Here is a 20,685-nt window from a genome sequence, read left to right on the forward strand (position 1 = left end):
CCCAGTGGAACAAGACAAGCAGGTATACGGATATATGTGGATAACAAATTAGCCTGACTCACTGTAGATATAAAGGACTCGTTTTAAGACAACAAAAACACATATTCTTATTTTCAGGTGATCATACAGTATGGAAACAGACTAATGAATATTGTATTCCATTCCTGCAAATAAAAGCTCCCAAATCTTACACACCGGACCTTTAAGGAATCTGAACATGTCTTCAAAACTGTGTTAAGTGTCAAAAGATCTTCGATTTGTCTATCGTTGGCTGAAACGTTGGGTTAACCCTCGTGTTGTCCTGCGGTCACCTGGTTTGACTGTTATTTAAAGCATATAGTTTAAATAAACTGTCAAACAAAGTTACACCTTTAGTCTTACTTCAGTCCAACACGTTACCACAAATGGTCCCCTTCGTTTTGGAATTTAGAGCCAATAAACCTTAGCACTAGTTTTGTTTTTCTATAAAAGCATGGACGTTAACTCAAAAACGGGGTATACTAACTAAGATAAACTTACTATCCTATCCTGTGAATGTATTTAAGGAATTAATTGATAAATAAATGTCATTTTTCCTCGCAGGTTTCCCCAACACACCTTGGGGTGAATAGAGGTCCAGCAGGGTCTTGTAAGATGAGCCAAAATCCCAAATGTTGGCTCTTAGAAATTGCTTTTTTAGCTCATTGCATTGCTTATTTAATTCCTGAGCACTGTTGAGACATATAGCAGATATATCTATCCTCTTCTAAGAGCTTTCGAGGGAGGATTAACAGAGCTCATATTCCTCTGGGGTGTGTGTATGTGTGTATGTGTGTGTGTGTGTGTGTGTGTGTGTGTGTGTGTGGATGGTTTTTCTAACGTACAGAAAGCCATTCAGACCTCTCTCCCTTTGTCCAAACGGCTTAACTGTGTTTTGATAAGCCGCTGTGAATATCCATCAAGAAAACCAGACCAGCCCACCGGATTGTGGACCAGCGGACCGTTTCGTCTCTCTACCCCCTCCTCCTCCTCCTCCTCCTGCTCCTCCTGCTCCTCTTCTTCCTCGCCCTGCCCGCACTATATGTTACATTTCCAGCCCCTCTCCTCTCCTCTCCTCTCTCTCCTCTCTCTCCTTTTTTTTTTTACGCAAGCGGACGTCCACCAGCAACCAGCGCGACACAAGTGCGCGCTACAGGCGAGAGAGGGAGAGCGAGGCACGGCACGGCACGGCACGGCACGGACGGCAGCAGCAGCAGCAGCAGCAGCGTTGGGTTACCGGGAGCGACGACGCGGCGTGCGTGTGTCTTGTCTTTTGTTAAAGGAGGGGGGGAGGAGGAAACCGGCGACTGGACTGGATGGTGGATTTGTTTATCTTCTGGATTTGGATCAGGGGCTAGGATAACTTCGCACGGGACAAAAACCCGCCTTCTTTTTCATGTCATCCACCGATTTGTTTCGCCCGGCGTGTTGACGCCAGTGGTGGAGGAAGAAGAAGAAGAAGGGAATCTTTCTTTTGCTGTTTTTTTCTTTCTTTCTGTATTTATTCTGACAGACAGGCGGCATGCACACGCACACGCACGCGTTTCCATCCGACAGCTGCGTTTTTTAATGAACGCGTTTGAACGCGCAGCTTTTTGGAAATAATGCAGCAACGTGGGTCCGCCGTGAACGCAGACCAGGCGAAAGATGCTCTGCCGCTGCACGCTTGAAGGGTTTTTTGCACCGTAGGGCAGTGTGTTATTGACGATTTATTATTATTATTATTATTATTATTATTTTGCACGGCGTGGAATAATGCATCGAAACACAACTTTGTTCACAGGCCTGACACACACCGAGGCGTTTGATCACCTCCTCTAAGAATAAATTAAAAGGAAAAGTGCATTTATCTGCTCGCCTATACGCGCCGTAGTAATCCTCTTATTCCTGAATACAGCTACTGCTCCTGTGCCATTTATCTCCGTTTCCTTGTCTGCTCATGTCAGTGATTGCGTTATTTGGATAAATCCCCCCACACCTCCCCAAAAATCTCCCCGGGAGTCGCGTTGCCAGATGATTGGTAAATTGTTGATGTAGGCAGGCCTAACCTTCGCTTTATGCAGATCCAATCGATAGCCAGATAAAGACGGGCTCCTGGCAGGCTGTTTGCGTCTCTCTGCAAGTGTCACGGGGGTGTGTTTTAAATCCCGCGTATCTGTTTTTTACAAATGCTCCGACGCATCAGAGGCGCGCACGGTAGAGGAGTGTGAGTGTCATAACACTGTGTAGTCTCGTAAGGAAGCGTCTCCAGTCAAAAGTTTCAATGGTTTTCCGAAAATTGCCCGGTGTGTCGGCATCGGGCATGGGTCTGCGCTTGTCCCAGAAATTCGTCTTTCTGCTCTTTCTCTCCGGTTTGGTAACACTGTGTTTTGGGGCCCTTTTCTTTTTGCCTGACTCTGTCCGACTAAAACGCATGTTTCTGTCCAAGACAGAGAGCCAGCCGGTCACTGTTGGCTCCGGATCCGGGTCCGAGAACGATGCAAGGGAGCATTTAAAAAGACCCAAGGATCAGGAGCACCCTCGGGGTATGACCTCAGCCAAAGGAGAGACCAGCAGCAGCACCAAGCTGAAAAGTCTGAGCCGCAAACCGTCCGTCTCTCATGAGGCGACCGAGGAGCGGCTCGCCGGTGGGAAAGCGCAAGAGGATTTGACTCTAACCAGATCCAAAACGGAGTCCGCCTCGGAGAAGGCGACCGCTTCTGACCATCATGGTGCCAACTCGGATACTTTCACTTACGCGAAGTTCAAGAGGTGTCTGCTCAAACCCCCGCTGGGGAGAGACAACGGGAAACCGAGCGACCCCAAGACCAACGAGCGCCGGGAGAAAGTCAAAGAGGTAAGGGGGGCACAAGTGGACCCTGCATGGAGTTCAATGTTGGATACTTGATATACAGCAGCCTGAAGAGTGAGGATGATGTGGTGCTGTTAGGGGAAGTAGAGATGAGGTTAAAGAGTTAAAGCAGGAAGTGTAATTTGGGTGATTTCAGGACAAAATGTTGTGCAACATGAATCATGTCTCATCTGATCAAATAATAATTTTCCCAATAATCTGACATCACTTCACTTTCTCAACCCAAATAGGCACATGAGTGTTTCTGTGGCTTCATAGAGCAAAATAAGTTTTATTCTTTTTGAATGAGAGCGCGTGTGTTCATGCTGTCCAAACAGAACAACACAACAAAATGACAGTTTCCAAATATATACAACGTAAAAACACAACAGGCATGCCCACATCAAATCATATTTCCGGATTTTGATTTGTCTGACAATACCAGGCGGTCTGCCTTCAGAAGCGGCGGGGACAGTTTGTTTGCCAATCTCCAGTCGAAACAGACAAAATAAAGCCCTCTCAATCACATCGCTTTTCTAAATTTACCCAGAGTCAAGACTAAAGATAACTCGGAGCTCTTCTGCCGTCTGTAGCTGAGATTACATGAGGTCCAATATTCTGCAAACAATCCTAACAAGACTGGAAAAGTGTGAAAGAAACAAACTGATGTAGCTGAGCAGAAACAAACCATATTCCATGTTTTCTTCTTCTGCCAGCATCGCTTTTTTATATGATCTCATTCAAATTCATTCTTCTCTTGGCGCACGTGAAGATATTTGTGCTATACGAGCTGTTAAATTGCATCCTAGCCGGTCATTCAGAGCGTTTATCTGCGGCAGCTCCTATCAACCTCACACACAATCGCCTGCGAAATGATGTGACTGTGCGCGCGCTGACGCTTTGGCCAGGAGCTTCTTCAAAGCTGTGTGCCAGCCTTTTGTTGAGCCCCGTGGCTCCAATAAGAGCTCCGGAGTGGGAACGTCTGTGGATCCTGTTGTCACTCTCACTTCCAGCCCCTGCTGTCACCCCTCTCTCCTCTGTCTTTCTCCCTCTCGCTGCTCACATGCCTTCCATACCCAGAGGTGATGGTGCTACGTGATAACTGAGGTGTCAGAGGACGGAGAGGGTGATTTGCCCTCGTGCACCGAGCGCTCACTGACTCACAGCGTCTCCTTTTTGATGCTCAACGTGACTTTGCTTGCTCCCGCTCTGTTTGGCTGAGCTCGGCAAAGTTCTCGCCTCAAGGGGTTGGGGGGTCGGGCTCGCAGTCATCTAAGGAAAAAGTTATTTTCCACCACGCCCTCTTCCCCCGATTGGTGTTGCAGAATATTAATTAGGTTTCCTCTGAAGAGCAGAGAGGCCCTGTTTACTTACATCGCGTGCTTATGTGTCCATGTCCATAGCCCAGTGTGCACTTTTGTGGTTTTTCTATTGTTGCTGCTACAGTTTCCACTGTCTCGAGCCTGCTGGCAGAGATCCAGGCGGCTTCTCTTTCTCCTGGAGGCTCACAATCCCTCTGCCAGCGCAGGCTGACACATTGTGAGCCCCGTGCTTTGTCCGTGTTCACAGATGTAAACCCGGAGTGTGACAATAAAACTGGCAACACTAACATGTATTCATGTTTTTATGGGTTTTGCTATTTCGATGTACACTTTTTTTTCTGTTCGTGAAAGCATGAAATCTACAGAATGGAATTTCTTGTTGCCGGTCTCTCGGCTCGTGTTGTGGTGCACAGACCGAGCGGCTCGGTGAAATCAGTCTTTTTGTTCACTGTAGAGGAATGCAGAGAGAAGGAGAGAGAGGGTATCCCTCTTCTAAAGCCAACAAAAAAGACTCTGGTCCAGCCCACTGAGTGCCTCAATGCCCAAACTGTGAATGTGCATCGTTTTTCTCAACTGCCAACAACTAGAAAGCAGACTCCCCACCTTCTTCTTCTGTGTGTGTGTGTGCACCCACTGCCAAGTGAGAATGAAACCAGGGACAATGACTGATCACACAAGGCAGCCCACCACAAGCTAAGCCCCCTCTTCCCCAGGGTGTTGGCATATGCTGCCAACAGCCACCAAGGTGCTGCTACCTGTTCCAGCTCCGCCCTGCTGGTTAACAGCAGCAGGATGAAGATGAGAGTGTTTTCAAAAGGGGGCCTCCTATTTGTAATTCTGTGATGTCATGGCTTGCTGCTTCGCTGCCTCACCCGATCCGGGCATAAGAGTCTGGATAGCAGGGATCACACCGCTCCGAGCACCAACAGCGGTGGTGTCCTTTTCTGCATGCACATTTTTTTGTTGCTGATGTCCTTTAACATTCGCTAAGGTTAGAACTTAGAGTGCCGTATTAGAATACGAGATGTGCAGAAGTAGCATATATCCAAACAAACAACTGCAGAGCAAAGAGGACATCAGAGAATGAAGGGAGCTCTGTGCCAAGCCGAGACGGAAACCTCCATATCTCCCTCTCCCCTCTCTCTTCTGCTGCTCTCCCAGCAGCATCGCATACGTCCCGTGCATTAAAAGGCAGCCTCTGTAAAGAGGGAGATTTGCTCTTTCCCCTCATCGGCTGAATTTTAAAAAATGCCGGTGCAGTCAAATGAGAGGCCTTTTTGCTTGAGGGGATATATGCTGTATAATGTGCCCTCTAACATATGATGCATTCACATGGGGAGAAGTTAGCACGGGGAGGAGAAAGCGCTGACAGCTCGGAGCACTGCAGTGAGAGGACGGACACACTGCAGCCTCTCCTCCGGTGGAGCAATAAAAGTCTTCAGGGTTTCTTTGTCCCGTGTGTGTTTGTGTGTTTGTTTGTGTGTGTGGCTTATCTAGATGATTATCTAAGTGCTTTGGGGATGAGTTTTGGAGTTTGGCAGTTTCAGTTGGGTTGTCATTGTGTTTATCCATCCATTACCGAAGCCCACCTGCATCCCTGTGTAGGCTACCGGCAATCGAACAAGATACATCTGTTCTGTTTTTTAAAGTCGATTTAATGGTCAGCCGGATGCGTGCGTGCGTGTGCGTAATCCACAATAATAAGCAGTGTGTCGGAGGAATGGAAACCCCCCTACAAACCAGGCGTATGAAGCACCAAAACACTAATTCATGAAGTCTGTAAAACTTTAAAAAGTGGGCAAAGCCGATGAGAGAAAAGAACTGCTTACTTCATCTTTAAGCTAGAAAACAGGAAACATATGAAACAATTATTTGCCTTTATTTTGAGTTTGTTTGTGTTTAAGAAGAAGAAAAAGAACTGAACACTATGATATTAAAATGATAAAGTAAGGAAAGTAAGGAAATCAGATTTCACCTGGAATATAGAATGGACACCGTATCCCTGATGTCACCCACAGGTTTCTGAAGAGCTGTTTTAAAGAGTGTGGTGGCTCTGGTCGCCGGCATGTTGGCAGTCCTGCCTCTCGGTTAATCTAAAAATCAGCTAAAGATCCTCGACGAAGCTAAGGTGGCATCGAATGACGCCTGGTTGCTCAAACGAGCCACCTCTAGTGGCACCTACTTGTACCAGGCTGTAAACATGTTTCTTACTGCTGTAAAGTTGGACGTTTTAACGCGGGGGCTTATGGAAACCGACTCTTTATGGAGCCAGCCTCAAGTGGATGTTTGGGGAACTGCAGTTCCTGCTTTCATGGGACCTATGTAGGCCAATTTGTTGAGGAGGTCAGAGGTCAGATTCAACTTAAGAACAGCAACTATTGAGAAGACGTGTGTCGCTTGAAGACATTTTAATAGTTTTCTTCCAGTTAGACTGATGGTCTTCCTTACTGCGGTGCTATATATTTGGATGTTTAAGCATTTGGCCATACTATAGCAGCTCAACTGCCACATTATACAACCAGGCACACAAACTTAACACAGATCATGAGAAGGTGAGCTTGTAGTCAGACCCGATATCCCTTTATACAGCAGTAGTGGCCAGTGAGCTGGGTGTCTGTCTGAATAAAATGCTGCCGTTAAGCCGGCGCCTCCCGGGCCGGCTCCGTGCACCGTGACCTTCCTCTACCCCTCATTCCCCTGCTGTCTCCTTCTACGAACCAGGTGTGCCAAACAACCTTCAGTCTGAGCCAGGCAAATTGCCGCCTGCTGGGCAAGAAGAAAGAAACGGAAGATGAACAAAGTCTTAAGAAAAGGCTCACACTCCCCTAGCGCTCCCACAGAGCTGGAACATTTGTGATTTCCCCTCTCCTCTGTGGACGCTGTGCAAATGTCAGCGGCTGGTGTTTGGAATATGAGCCCATCGTTGTCTTTGGGTCTGTTTATGCGGGGGACTGAGCCGCTTGGCCCGCTGGGTATTGATATATTGCGTAAGTCAATGGCAGCTGAGGCAGATATTATCAACCTGTCAGTGCTGCCGGGGCCTTATTGCACGACTTTGCTGCCACACAAGAGGAAATTGACCCTTTGATCAATTCTTGGAGATGTTTGTTTGCGCCTGCACATTGTGGATATTCAGTGGGTTTTTACCTGCTTACAGTAACTGGAACAGTAGAGTAACTTCACAGACTGCTAACATTTCAAACGGCCAATAATAATAAGTGAACAGCCAGAGATGAGTTTACCACCTGGTGTTCTACTTTTACTGTAAGTGCAGTTCTCGTAAAGTCCTCTAAGCGTAGGGTTATCAAATCACATGCACAACTTCGGAGTGAAGTTGATTAAAGATTAATCCACCAGGAGGTAAATTTGAGTGTATATAAGTGCAGAACGTAGAAAAACAAGATTAAACCCATGACATGTGACGATGACGGTGTATTTAAAAAGACAGCTCTGTGTTGTTTGGCAGCATTTTATTGATCTACATTGCACTCGTGAGCGCAGTAAAATCTGTTACATTATAGGCAAATTAAAGCACACAGAGAAACCACATTTCCTCTACAGATGAGAACTGGTAACTGCTGCAGCAGCTGGCTGCAGTCATGAAATGCATTTAGAGGAAGCTCTGAAGCAACTATGCTTGTCTGCTAAGTGCCTGTCCTGAACACTGATAATTTACAGAGTGTTTGCTCTGTTTGTATATTTATTCAGTCACAAGGTTACAGTTTCCCGTAGCTCATTAGTCACTGCGGTTATGTTATCAAAACAAAACGCTCAAAAATGAAGACGAGCTCTCCAAACCGGCTCCGAAGTGCCTTCCAACCACAGTAACTGCAAGTTCATATAAAACCCACACACCGTGTATTAAAGCACATTTGAAGCATTAATGCTGTTTGTGGTGTTTAGATAGAGGCATCAAATTCTGAAAAATGACCGCAGCTGATGATGGGTCTATTAGCGCGGGTAACATCGCATGTTTAATTGATTTGTGCAAGCAGAATAGTCCTTTAAGAGTGCAAAGGGTTGGAACTTGAGCCATGGAAGGCCCTGATTATTTCCTTAAGTTTACCTTGATGCTTGCTGTTTAGAGCGGAAAGTGAAGGTTGCCGCACTCGAGTGACTTGCTGACCTGGTGTTGACCAGTAAAAATTTAGCTTACTTTGTGCCTATGATATTGATCGGTTACCCCCACCATTTCCTGACCCCTTTTAAACCAAGACACAACCCGTTGCGTGCCTCATTCAGAGCAGTGATGACCCTTAAGGTGGAAAACAGCCGCATCCTGGAAAATCTTGTCTTTCACAGGATAGAGAAGCGTCAAAGCCCGGCACGAGCAGAGTAGTTTATTTTTCAGTGGGCGATAAAGGCTGATTAAGCTTTTACAATACCAGGTCTCTTCCCCCCCGCAGGCAATAACTGCAGGAAGTAAGTGATCGGGTGTGATGGAAAGAGGAAAAAGGAAGGATGTGAGGGGGAAAAAAAGAGGAGAGATGTTAGCCAACATCCTTTTTGCATTCACGGCACTTTCCCCCCCCCTTCGCATTCCCTTTGTGGCAGGGGCACCGGCTTGCGGGTAAAGTCTCTCTGTTGAGGCATGCTTTTCAAGAGGTGTGTGTGTGTGTGCAACTCTTGTGCAAGCGCATTTACACAACTCTCAAAGATGCACACAGGCCGCTTTGTGTAGACATATTTGTTTGTTTTGGTGTGTGATTTTCCGTGAAGTGTGTGTGTGTGTGCGTGCGTTAGCGTGGACCAGGGGCGGAAATGGAGGATTATACCACATCTTGAACGAATAAAAGGCCTTAAGTGGCCTTCTCTCTTGAGAGGCCAGTAAGTTCCTACTATACGTCCAGTTTGAACAGTTTGGTTTTGTGTGTATGCTGTTATGTCGTGTGTGTGTGTGTGTGGATAGCAAATGTTCCTCGGCACGTCTCATGCAGCTTCATTGTTGTCTTTTCCTGATGATGTGGCTTAGTCAACAGATGTTTTCCCTTGTTACACAAAAAAGAAATGTAGTTTTTCCCTGACACCCCTCTCCCCCCCCCCCTTGTTCTTTGCTCCTGTACTCCCATATTTGCACAGTCTCGAAATCCAAGAAAACCTCACCAGTCTATTTGTATGTTGTGTTTGCTATAGCCTGCGGGTGTTGCGTCAGTTACCAGGAAAAGTTAAGATTGGGGGGGGGGGGGGGGGTCACGTCCCGGGTTAGAATTTGTCCACGTTTTGACCACTTTCTCGAACAGAGGAGTGCAAAGAGCTGCAAACGCTCCTGCCAGCGGACGTGTGTTTTTTCTTTCCTAAAGTAAATTTCCGCTTTTCTCAGATTTCATCAGCTAGACTTTTTTTTTTTTTTTTGCTCCATGAGTCCCCCTTTTCCAACGCTGTGATGTTGCAAGACGTTCCTTGGAAGCACATTTATCTTGAGTTAACGGCCCTGCTGACATAATGGGGTCATTGTGTGTATACCTCTAAATCCTGGCTTCTGAAGGCCTGTGATTACTGGAAAAAATCACACATTCATTCCTGACTGGATACTCTCAAGTTCCACGGAGTTCCCTTCATGGGAAAATACCCTTTGATAAAGCCAAAATTGCCCAAAAGAATCCAAATTTTGTACCTTTACCTTGATGTTTTCTGCTGGTCAGACCTAAACAAACAAGATGTAATGACCCTGCTTTCATACTATTATGTACACTCTGTCCATCTGACATTATTAGCGCTATAGCAGCAGGAAAAAGCAGGGTGAGAAGCAGCCTTTTTCTGCTGACTGCGTCTCTGTGAATGTATGTCGACTTCAAGCGTCCCACAACAGTCTCGCAGAGCACATGCTTTTCGCCCCAGTCGTGTTTTTACAACCCTATAGCCTGCGTGTGTTTGCCACAGATGAAGAAAGTGAAGAAGATGAAAGGTCCAGACATGGCCTTTTTTATTTTACTGCAGGCTCTGCTCGACATCCTTTATAGGTGCCAAATGAATTTGCCCCCACCTCTTCTCCCCTCCGCCTTCTCCCTTTGGCCTCGCCCTCGCTCGGGCAGTTTCAACAAATAGGAACGAAGTTGAGAGAGAGAGAGAGAGTGGCCTAGATGTAACCAGCAGACTATCTGAGCCTCCAGCTGAGTTTCAACCCCCTGCCTTTATGCCTGCCTAATTGGTCAGAAACAACATGCGTGGCTGTGTTCACGGAGTAGTGGCAAGACATTTGAGTAGGCTGGAGGACCTGGCTCGTCCGTTATATACGTCCTCCTCCTCCTCTTCTTACTCTTTGCTCATCTTTTGTTTAGTCCTAGTCCAGCTTCTCGGTGACGTGCGGCCTCGGGCATTGCTTATTGCCACTGCTCTGCCAACTATCCCCTCCTCTGCATCACTCGTGAGCCGGTGTGAGCTGCCCAGGCTGCTGTCGCTGCAGATTGGCCTGTCGGCGTTCTTGTTATCATGTTGTGACACGGTTTCAGCCTACTTTCAAGATGGCTGAATAACGCTGTCAAGCCTTTGACCTACAATTTTGGAGGATCCCCAGAAGACAACATCATCTTTTATGTAGCGGGCCTTTGCCGGCTCCTTTTCCTCCCCGAAGAGAGAGGAAAGCTCATCAGACCGTTTTCATGGTCAACACCGTGCTGTCTCGCTTTCTGTGGGTTGAGAGGAAAATGTGTCTCCCTAGTGATTTTCTCCTTCATCGGCATCAGTGGGCAAATAGCCATTAATTAGCTGAATGCTTACAAAGCCATTTTAGCAAGAGCTTGGGTGTATTTGTTCATTATTATCACAATTAAGCCCCTAATCAAATGGCAGCAACGGCGCTCAGTGCTCATTAGGGACCCATATAGATTTCTCTTGTTTCCATCAAGGTTGGATGATGGGCCAGCTAGATAATTGCAATTTTCATCCATCCATAGTCAGTGGAAAGGCGCAGAAATAACAAATAAACTGATTCGATAGTCTGCTAATGGCTGTTTGTGCGTTTGAGAACAACCAGTTCGCCCATCGTTAATTGGATGAGGAGCGTAGGTGACAGGCTCTTGAACATTTTTCGTGAGCGCTGATATTACACCAGACAGACACAGCTGGATATAAAAGAGACGGTTACATGTGATGTGTTAGAATAAATAAATAAATTCATATTCTCTTGGATAGTGACCAGAGAGAACCAGAGAAGTTGAGTCGTTCCTCTGCAAAATAACACTCAGTCCCCATATTCAGGAAAGCAGCTGTCATATTGTGAACATTTAAGAGCTACTTTAAATATGCAATTGACAGAAACGTTTAAAAAGTACTGCTAAACCCTTCACATCAAAAAAACTAATTACCATTTAAATCTTGAATGATTAAACTTTTTAAATGGAGTGCCTGTATGAGAGGATGTAATTATTCTAAACCTTTTGTAAACTATTCATGTCTTTACTTAATCTGTTATCTACTCTACTTTTACTTTCATGTCAGGATCTATTTTTGAGATGTCAGGCTTTTTTTTAAATTTATTTCCCATTGCTTTCTTTCAGTGAAGAGTGGATGGTACAGCGTATTTCAATAACAGGAAATGGGTGTAACTTGCTGTCCAGTTTCAGAAGTAACTGTGGTTAACGGCTTTTGGAGAGCACCGTATGTTTTCTCAGTTAACTGCAACAGCTTGTGGTTACAAGGCATCATCCGAATAGAGTTTTTAACCTGTGATGCATGAATTGGCAGTTACATGTGAAAAAAAGTCACTTTAGTTTTCATTTCTGCTGAAATAGGAAGTGAACAATAAGTAAGTGAAATTCCAGCTACTACGTAACAGATACTGATGTCATATTGTGCTGATATGAGAATAAAATAGAGTGGTGCTATCTGAGAAATTCCTCTCTCCCAGGCCTAATATGGATAGTCATTTGAGGCCAGAGCGACAGGGATTGGCAAAGCTTTGTCATTTTTTAGCAGTGACCTCAGTCTATCGGCTAACGGCAGCCTTTTTCAGTAAAAGTGATACTGAAACTAACAACTATTATCGTTATTGGTTCAATCTACCAATTATATCTTCAGTTTCACAGATTACATGTCAGAGAATGTAGAAGAAGGCCCATCACATTTCCCAAAGACAATGGTGACAACTCCTGAGGTCGGATTGTCAGTTAAAAACTCAAATATATTCAATTTACAATCATATAAAATAGAGAAAAGCTACAAATTCTTACAATAGTAGAGGTGGAACTGGAGAATTGTTGGCATATTTGCTTGAAACAGAGGTGGAACTGGAGAATTGTTGGCATATTTGCTTGAAACTGGTTGTCAAAAAAGTTGCTGATTCATTTTTATCAACTAAGGAATTGTGTTATTTCGGTTCTGTTGCTTGTTATTGACGTGAAAAAAGTTGGAATCTGCAGTCCGGACAGAAGTGTCACTCTGTCGGTCAATCAGCACAAAGTAGAAGAATTTGTACCATTTCTGGGACGAGGCAGTTTCCACCTTCATCCCCTGTGTTCAAACTAGGCTACTCCGGAGTCATGCAAATGATCTAATTAGACGTTTCATGTGATAACCGTACTCCAAGCTCAATCCATCTCTGCGTTAATTTGGCCCACCATTAGAGTGGAAACCGGCTGCTAACCGAACCTCCCCAGAAAGATGTGAGCGTGGTCATCAGCTCTCTTATAATGATGTCTGCTGCGGTCTTCTGGACACAATGGCAGCACCGAAAATGACAATGACACAACCGTTATAATGACATCTCTGGATGACCCAAAGGCCAAAGTTAGTGGCTTTCCACCTCCGAGGAAAGAATTATGGTGTCCGGGGCTGAGATCATGTCACTTTTAAATTTACTCCAATCCATAATGCTGATTGAAAATGGCAATTCACATAATAGCGTAGCAGCAATTTCCGATAATATAATGATAATTACAGATTTGATTTAAGAGCTGTAATTATGACAAAGGACAGTATATCTAAGCTGTGAGGTTTTAATAAAATTCACTGCCTGGAATGACATGAAATTAATTGACCACGTCTTTAATTTCTACTAAAGTCTATTGGTGGAAAGTGTTTTTTACCCAATCGGTCTGCCCTGTAGATTGGCTTGCACCTTTAGTAACAGCATATAGAGTTTATTTTTGCTTTGTCACGAGCAAATCTGAAATGCTTTGGCTCCTTATTAAGAGTGTAACAGACACCATATGAAGGAGGTTAATTGGAGCGAGCTTCAAAACCATAATATTTGTATTTATCGATCTGATGAAGTGTAGGTGCTACTCTGTTGCAAGCAAAACTATCCAAAGACAAATGGAGGTATTTCTCTTAAAAAGCCTGTTTTTGAAACTTTGCTCGAAAGAAGCACAAATCACGTCAAAGTGCTTTGCAGAAGAAGTATTTGCATGGAAAGTAGCAACAGATGTTCCCTTTGTTCAGAAACGCCAACATTTATATCTTCTCTTCAGATCTCGTAAAAGAGGACCTTTGGAGAAATCTAACATCAACTGAAAGGCTCGTTTCTGCTCACGTCTACTAGTCGAAGTTCTTGTACTGATGTGGAAATGTACTGGGGGTGTGTCCTGTACGCTCTGACATCACCATTGGGCGTGGTGAATTTCTGCCGTTCAGTTTTGTGTGAACTCTTGAAAGAGAAACTCTGGTTGGTTCATAAAACTTTGGTTTTTATTATTTCTGTTGCTCGGTTATCATAACTTTGTATTTAACTGGCAACATCTTTTGGCAACAAATTGGTTGACAGCATGAGCAGTCAGACAATCAGAAAGACTGTAAACAAGATAACTGTTTTGCCAGATTGGCTACCACTTCATGTGGACATAAAACCTAAAGTGAGTGTACCCATAATCCCTCATTGCACTGAAGAACTGTGCAATAGGTCAAAGTTAAACCTGGAAGTCAGGCTGTAAGCTGGAGTGTAGCTGCACTCCCAGATCTCAGCAGTTACTTTGGTTGGTTTCAAACCATTAGAAGAAATACCTGGAGCTATTAAACAAAACCATATTGTAATAAATCATAGTTTCCCTTCAATGAGTGGGAGTTGTCACGGGCCCTTTTCTTAGATCTGAAAGTTATTATTCAACAGTTGTCAGAACACTGAATGCAATGTCTGTGGTGAGATGTGAAGCATCTGTGGACACTAAAAAACATCCCGGCATTCTTGGCTCTAAAAGTTTAGTGAAAGTAAATATAAAAAAACAGACCCGTCTCCAGCGGATATTGAGAACAAAATTAGAGTGTGTGTGTCTGTGTGGGAGGATGTGAGGTGGCAGTAGAAGTTACAATCCCATTGTATTTTCCAAGTAAAATGAGATGGATGGTTGCAATTAATTTTGCAGTGACCATTAGCTGAAGAGCCGAGCCCAGCAGAATCGAGCAGCAGGACGCTGGAACAGATGAGAGCCATGCTGTGTGTACGTTTGTGTACGTGCTTGTGTGTTTATGCAGATATGTGTGTGTGTGTGTGTGTGTGTGAGATGTTTGCTCACGGCTCTTTGAGGCCTGCTGAGTCTTTACAGGAGGCGACTTTATGCTGACTAGAGTGAATGAAAGCTGACAAGTACATCTAGCATCTGTTCCACATTTCGGACTGGACGCACCTTCTTTTGTGTGCTTTTTAGGTACCAATTACCATCTAACTGCACGGGACGTGAATGTCTTGTTTGGTGAAATTTATCAAGTCAAATGTCTGCATGCAAATATGTTGCATGCAAATATGTTACATGCAAAATCTTCTTCAGTCTCATGTTGCATCGCTGCCCTTTTTGTCATCTTCGAAAAGAAGCTCCCTGTTGATGCTGCTTTCGTTTCGTTTCATATCGTGTCGGCGCTATTCTGTGAGGTGCAACCTGTTTGAGAAACTTTTAGATCGGTTTGCCTCGAGGCAGAAGCTTTGATTGCTTCTTTAGCTTTGTCAGAGTAAAAAGCAGTTTTGTAATTATACCTCCCTTACCCACTGCTCATACCTCCATCTGAAACACATTTGCCTCCATTTTGTCCGCTTAACTGAGCATCATCAGATCTTAAAACCCTGATACGCTGTAGTTTTCTGTTTGACCCTCAGGTTGTTTCAATCTAACCATCCTATTGTAATTGAACCAGGTGTGGGGAGATATTTGCTGTTGGGCATTAGGGTGCATTCAGACAGAATGAGGTGCTGTTTTCTAGTTTTATTTCACTGATTAACCGGCTTTTTCAAGGCCGGTGCTCCCTCACTCTCATTCACTGTCTAAGTCTTTTGACCTGTGCTCACTCTTTCTCTCCCCCTCTCTCTCAGAACACAAATTAAACTTCTTCGTGTCTCTATTTTGCGGCGTAAATTGTGAGCCAGACTCAGATTTAGAAGCTGGGCACATGAAATAAAGTATCAGAGTTTAGTCCATGAATCCACCTGGATAGTCTCCGTTTCAGTCACATTTCAGGCTGACTGTGGAGGGTTTGATCACTCTGGGTGTCTGATTGGTGGCTGTACTGTGATCCCGGGCTGCGTTTTTTTTTTTTTTTCCAAAAGGTGGATTCGGGTCAACTTCTTCACTGCTGGTCACTGCGTTTTTTGGACACCCCTGTGGCCTGCACTTCCACAGCCAAAACACACCACCCCCATGGGAAATGAATGGAAAAACCTTTGTTTTTTGCCACAGTGCAGGACTGTGTCTGAATGCGCCCTTAATCAAAGGCATTTTCAAGGTGCGCTACAGAAAAATTGAAGTTGCAGATGCTGCAAAAATACCTTTTTTAATTAGTAAAGAAACTGGACTTGAAGGGTACAAAGCTCTGATTGGCAGAAGGGACTAATTATTTTCTGTGTGTGATGCAAGTGTTTTAATCACTTTTAAATTAAATCTTCCCTATCTTAAAGTGAGGTCACATAGCCTGCCCTTTGTGCGACCTTTTGTATCAATCAATTTCTAATTTAGACTAATGAGACGAAAGTAATTAATTTGGATTAGTTGGTCTGGTTAGGACTGTGTGCATATGCTTAAATAATTATGCAGTACAGTCGTGTCATTCTTCACCATATTAATGCATTATCCTTGTGCATTCGGTAGATCTGTAGTCAACTGTAAGAAGTAGAAGTAGTAGTAGTAAGAAGTAGTACAGTTCTGGAGTTTCTTTGTAGTCACAGTGGAGTGTCTGTTTACCAAACGTAAAAAAAAAAGAAGTAGGTTTCAATATGAGATTTTGACCCCAGGGCTCTCCATCAAATTGTCTAATGAGTCGCGCCATGATGAGAAAAGGCACTGAGCTTGAAATGTTGCATTCATAAGCGATAATGAATTTATATACCAAGAGAGGAGCTCATCTGTGTCTCCTATTCCTGAAGGCAGCTGGCCAAGATTTTGGATGCGCGTGTTTTCCCTCTGCTTGCTTCTGAAACAAAGCCTGTAACAGCAGCGCTATCACACACTCAGGGGTCTGTTGGCCAGAGGGAACTGACTTATTTCAGCAAAGGAAACATCGACACATGAGTGAACTTACACTGCTAACAGAGCCAAAGGAGCAAACGGAGCAGAAAAGCCCAAACCAAAACAAACAAGGGGCTCTTGTTAGCACAGGTTGCCACAGGCAGGCCTCGCTGCCAGTGGAGGAGCTGGCGCACAGTAACAGGAAGCATCATTCATGTCCGTGCAAAAGTTCTATCCCATCAGGCCATCTCAGAGGGTGTGTGTTACTTAGAAACTATTCAAATCTAAACCGCTGCTGTGCCTGTGAGCTCAAATGAGGGCTTCAACTTCAGTGTTAACTGTCTTTATTGATTAATCTGGCGGACGCTTATTCTCTTGATCGATTGTTTTGTCATAAAAATATCAGAAAATGCCCGTTATGAGAAGTGCAAGATGACATCTTCAATTAGCATTCTTGACTGTTTTGTTTGGACACAAATGAGCACGCTGCTCGATCCTTTATACATGAGAATCTGGATGATTGGAGTGTTTAAAAAAAAGTTCATGTAGCATTAACACTGCTGTGTTTGCACTCTGTTGTCGTTTTACGGTACACCGAGCTCTTGACTCTGACACATTTCCCTAGTTTGAAAGGATTAGTCAGCTTGATTACATATGCATATTCCTAAAGAGTGTTTTTGGCGGAAAAACATGCCCAGAAGAAGTCACCGATTTTGAGAAAAAAAACCCACGACCTTACAGCTGTTCTGGTTTTCGTGCACGTGCGCGCTCCTGTCACTTCTGGCCTTTCGGGACTCGTCCGTTTTTTGGAGGTTATCTTGTGGGACTCAAACTGAGCGATTCATTCCCCCCCCCCATCCCTGTGCACTGAACTCACATGTTCGGCGCTCGCATTAATAATTTATAGCGAGCGTGAACGAAGGGGAGTCTCAGCTTTCTGTTTGCAGGGCTCAACCTCAGCCTCCTCCTTCAACCTTCAAGTTCTGTGGCATTTCTCCTCGCACACTATTTTAGTCTCACATCACGCTCTCCCTCCCTCTCTCTCCCCGTGTCTTCCATCTCTTTACTCTTTTGTCTGTCTTTTAAAATCTCACTCTGTCGTTCCTGCTCTTTCATCTGCTTGCTTGTTGTTCAGACCGCTCGCCTGTTTCAGAAATGCTGTGCCGCTGTGCTGTACTGTACTTTGCCTGTCAGGAGACAGAGATAATTTTCTTTCACGTCTGCTCGACTCCCATCATCCTGCCCGGTGTAACAGATGGATCCCCTTTGCAAACAGCGCTCGTGAGGATACTCTGTTATAGCATTGCACGTTAGAGGCCATGGTGAATCATTCACTAACATAACATGGCACAAACTATGATTATGCATTGACCGTCACGAATGTGTAACACAGCAGGGTAAAATAGTTGCAGAGGGAAGTAAGGCAGCCTGCTCGGCTGTGTGTTGCAACATGCTCAGGCTTGATGAAGCTAAATATGTGAGTTATTTCATCGCTTGCAGCTGTTTAGTCACTGATGCGAGTCGATGATGCGATTTTGATAGTTTCGGTGGAGTCCTCCATGTCTCGTGAACGTGGGAAAAAAGTGCATGCATCATCTTAACGCTGAAAACATTAGTTCACCTTGACGGTAGGTGCGCACAGTTACGTTAAATACATGCCATCAGTATTACACATGAAGTCATCAAGCTTAATCAACTGTGTAAGCCTCAATCACGAACACAATTATAATCAACTGTGGAGCCTCAGTTCAAAGGCAGGTTCAGTCAGTCAGGTGGACGTCATAACTGTGTGTGTCTGTGTGGACTGTGTGTTTCTTCAACACTGCAGTCTGGAGGGAATTGAAGTGGAGTTCATTCCCTTTATTCATGCAGCAGCTGTAAATTATATTGATGATATACTCGGGGATGGTAAACTCTAGCTTGTGACAGCAAAGCTGCACAAACTGGCCAAACTCAAGGCTATGATTTTGTTTTATTTTCTTAACCAACTATCCGAGCACTCCTGAATGAATTACCTTTATAGACAATATTATATACAGTATAGCTTCTGGCAGCAGTTTTCCCGTCGCCGCTCTGCAGCAGCAGCACTGCGAGTCCGTCTTGTACCGGAATTAAACTTTCTGTCTGCCACCAGCATACAGCAACAAACTCAATCCAAAAATTCAGAAATTTGACCTCCATCTCTAATCCTGTTCCAACGTGTAGGAAGCTGCACAACGAGAGAGGGTAGCTGGCAGCTTATTAATAAGCACTAATACACCCACACAGCTGGACACGAAAATATACAGACTGAATAAAATGGTCCTTGTTCCTACATGTTCTTTACGACGTAGGATGCCCTCATGCACTTTTACAAATGAACTGTTGTCGAGATCATGACATTGACACTGTCTCTTTCTTTATTTTATTTATTTATTGGGTCATTAACAGGTGCAAAGCAACGATATTTTTCACTCCCAGTCCCTAGACATGTTGTTTTGTCGCATAGAAATGGAGATTTAATGGTGTGCTGCTCCTGTTAGCAGACAGACGTAGTCGTAGGCGAGCAGATTGTCATCAAAATAGACTCAGGCAGGCAAAACGGACAAAACACTCCGACGATCTGACATAGTGTAACTGATAGCTGTCCTCTGTATATACTATATACTGCATCAGGAATGAGGAGCAGCTGAGTGGGCAGATGACTGGGTCAGGTGATGAGTTGATCTGGGAAATGTAATAGCGGTGGCTGGTGGGCAGGTGCGACTCGGCGGGCCTGGAACGACGACAGAGGTTAGCGGTGTGTGTGCACAACACAGAGATTAATCAGATGAACCCGAGGTGGGAGGAGAGGAAGATGGAGCAGCTGTCGCAGTGGCAAACATTTCTTTTTCTTTTTTCTTTAATTTATTCTTGTTTCACAACTTTTCGGAGAACTTTTCTAACCTTTCTCATTTGGCTGCTGCTCCGTCCTGTCTTTGCCTCTTGCTCCAGACCTCTCCTTTCGCCTCGCCGCTCCAGTAATATTATTGCAGAATCAGTCTTTCTTTTTTTTTTTCATCCATTTAACATTTGAACATGGATGTTAATGTGCCAGCGCCTCAGGGCACCTGCGGTCTACTGACATGCATTAGCATAAACAGCACGGCTTCTAAATGCTTTTAACACCCCGGACAGCCGTGCCTTTTGCGGCTCTTTCATGGGTTCATATCTCATGTGACACGGGTGTATACGTTTGGTATGCATGCTGTAGCACCCAGCTATTCTGAATGAGCTCGTCCTCTTGTACACTCATGCACACATGAGCTGGTAAAGTTTTTAACACCCACTCTTCACACATATATTCATGCACTTCTCCTTTTTTGGCTCTTTGCCTGAGCTGCGTTCAAGCATACTATATCCTCCTTTGCCGCTTGTGTTTTACATATTTATATATTATATTACATATTATATTTCCGTAGATGGGCCCAGTTTCATCCTAGTTTGCCACCCCACTCCTTTGCATGTTAATTATGTGTGTCCAGAACAGATTTGCACCCCACTGTGTCTAATCTCTGATCTCATTTCATCTTGTTATTTCAAGGTGTTAGTGACTCATGTCATAAACTACGGGACACAGAGACATCGGTAACTCTTTGTGGGTTCAGACTGCCCCAGTGATACTGACTGTGCAGCTGGAAACAATGGTTGGAGTTATTTTTCCCCAGGTCTAAAGCAGGAAACAGGAAGTGGATTCAGCAGAAGTGATGTTTTCCTTATAAAGATGAACCTTATCAGCGTCAGCTGGCTTCCTGTCTGCCTTCTCACTGTCATCTTTAGGCCATTCAGACATATCGGGCGGGAGGTCAGAGGTCATCTAACACTGGCGCACAACAAACACAGTGCAGGAATCAGGGGTAGGAATTTCCTGCAGCCTGTTATTGACACTTCAAAGGTCCATGAGAGCAGCACTTGGAAAGTGCCCTTTCAGCACTTTGTAAGCACCCGCCCCCCCCGGTCTGCGAGGAGAACTGTGCCGTATTTTATTGGACAACACAAGGAAAATAATTGAGATTTATGAGTCGTGTGGCTGTGTGCACTAACATTCTGCTTTCTTAGCTAAAGGCGAGCTGTAAGTCACCGCTCCTTCCCTCGATCATTCAAGCTTACCTCATAATCCTGCAGCATTCGTCTT

At 44.6% G+C, this 20,685-nt stretch overlaps 1 protein-coding gene across 2 annotated transcripts in view; it reads left to right on the plus strand.

Moving 5' to 3' along the window:
• The first annotated feature begins 1,126 nt into the window (after nt 1–1,126).
• Nucleotides 1,127–20,685, plus strand: part of LOC104924713 (mannosyl-oligosaccharide 1,2-alpha-mannosidase IA) — a 187,542-nt gene continuing 167,983 nt past the window's right edge. Inside the window, exon 1 of one of the 2 annotated variants that reach the window (XM_027287354.1) lies at nt 1,127–2,854. In XM_027287354.1, the coding sequence (XP_027143155.1) occupies nt 2,282–2,854 (573 nt within the window). In that variant the 5' untranslated portion in view covers nt 1,127–2,281. The remainder of the gene's footprint in view (nt 2,855–20,685) is intronic. The other variant, XM_027287355.1, reaches the window with a different exon arrangement.

This window comes from Larimichthys crocea, chromosome XIII, assembly GCF_000972845.2.
Source record: "Larimichthys crocea isolate SSNF chromosome XIII, L_crocea_2.0, whole genome shotgun sequence".
NCBI lineage: Eukaryota > Metazoa > Chordata > Actinopteri > Sciaenidae > Larimichthys > Larimichthys crocea.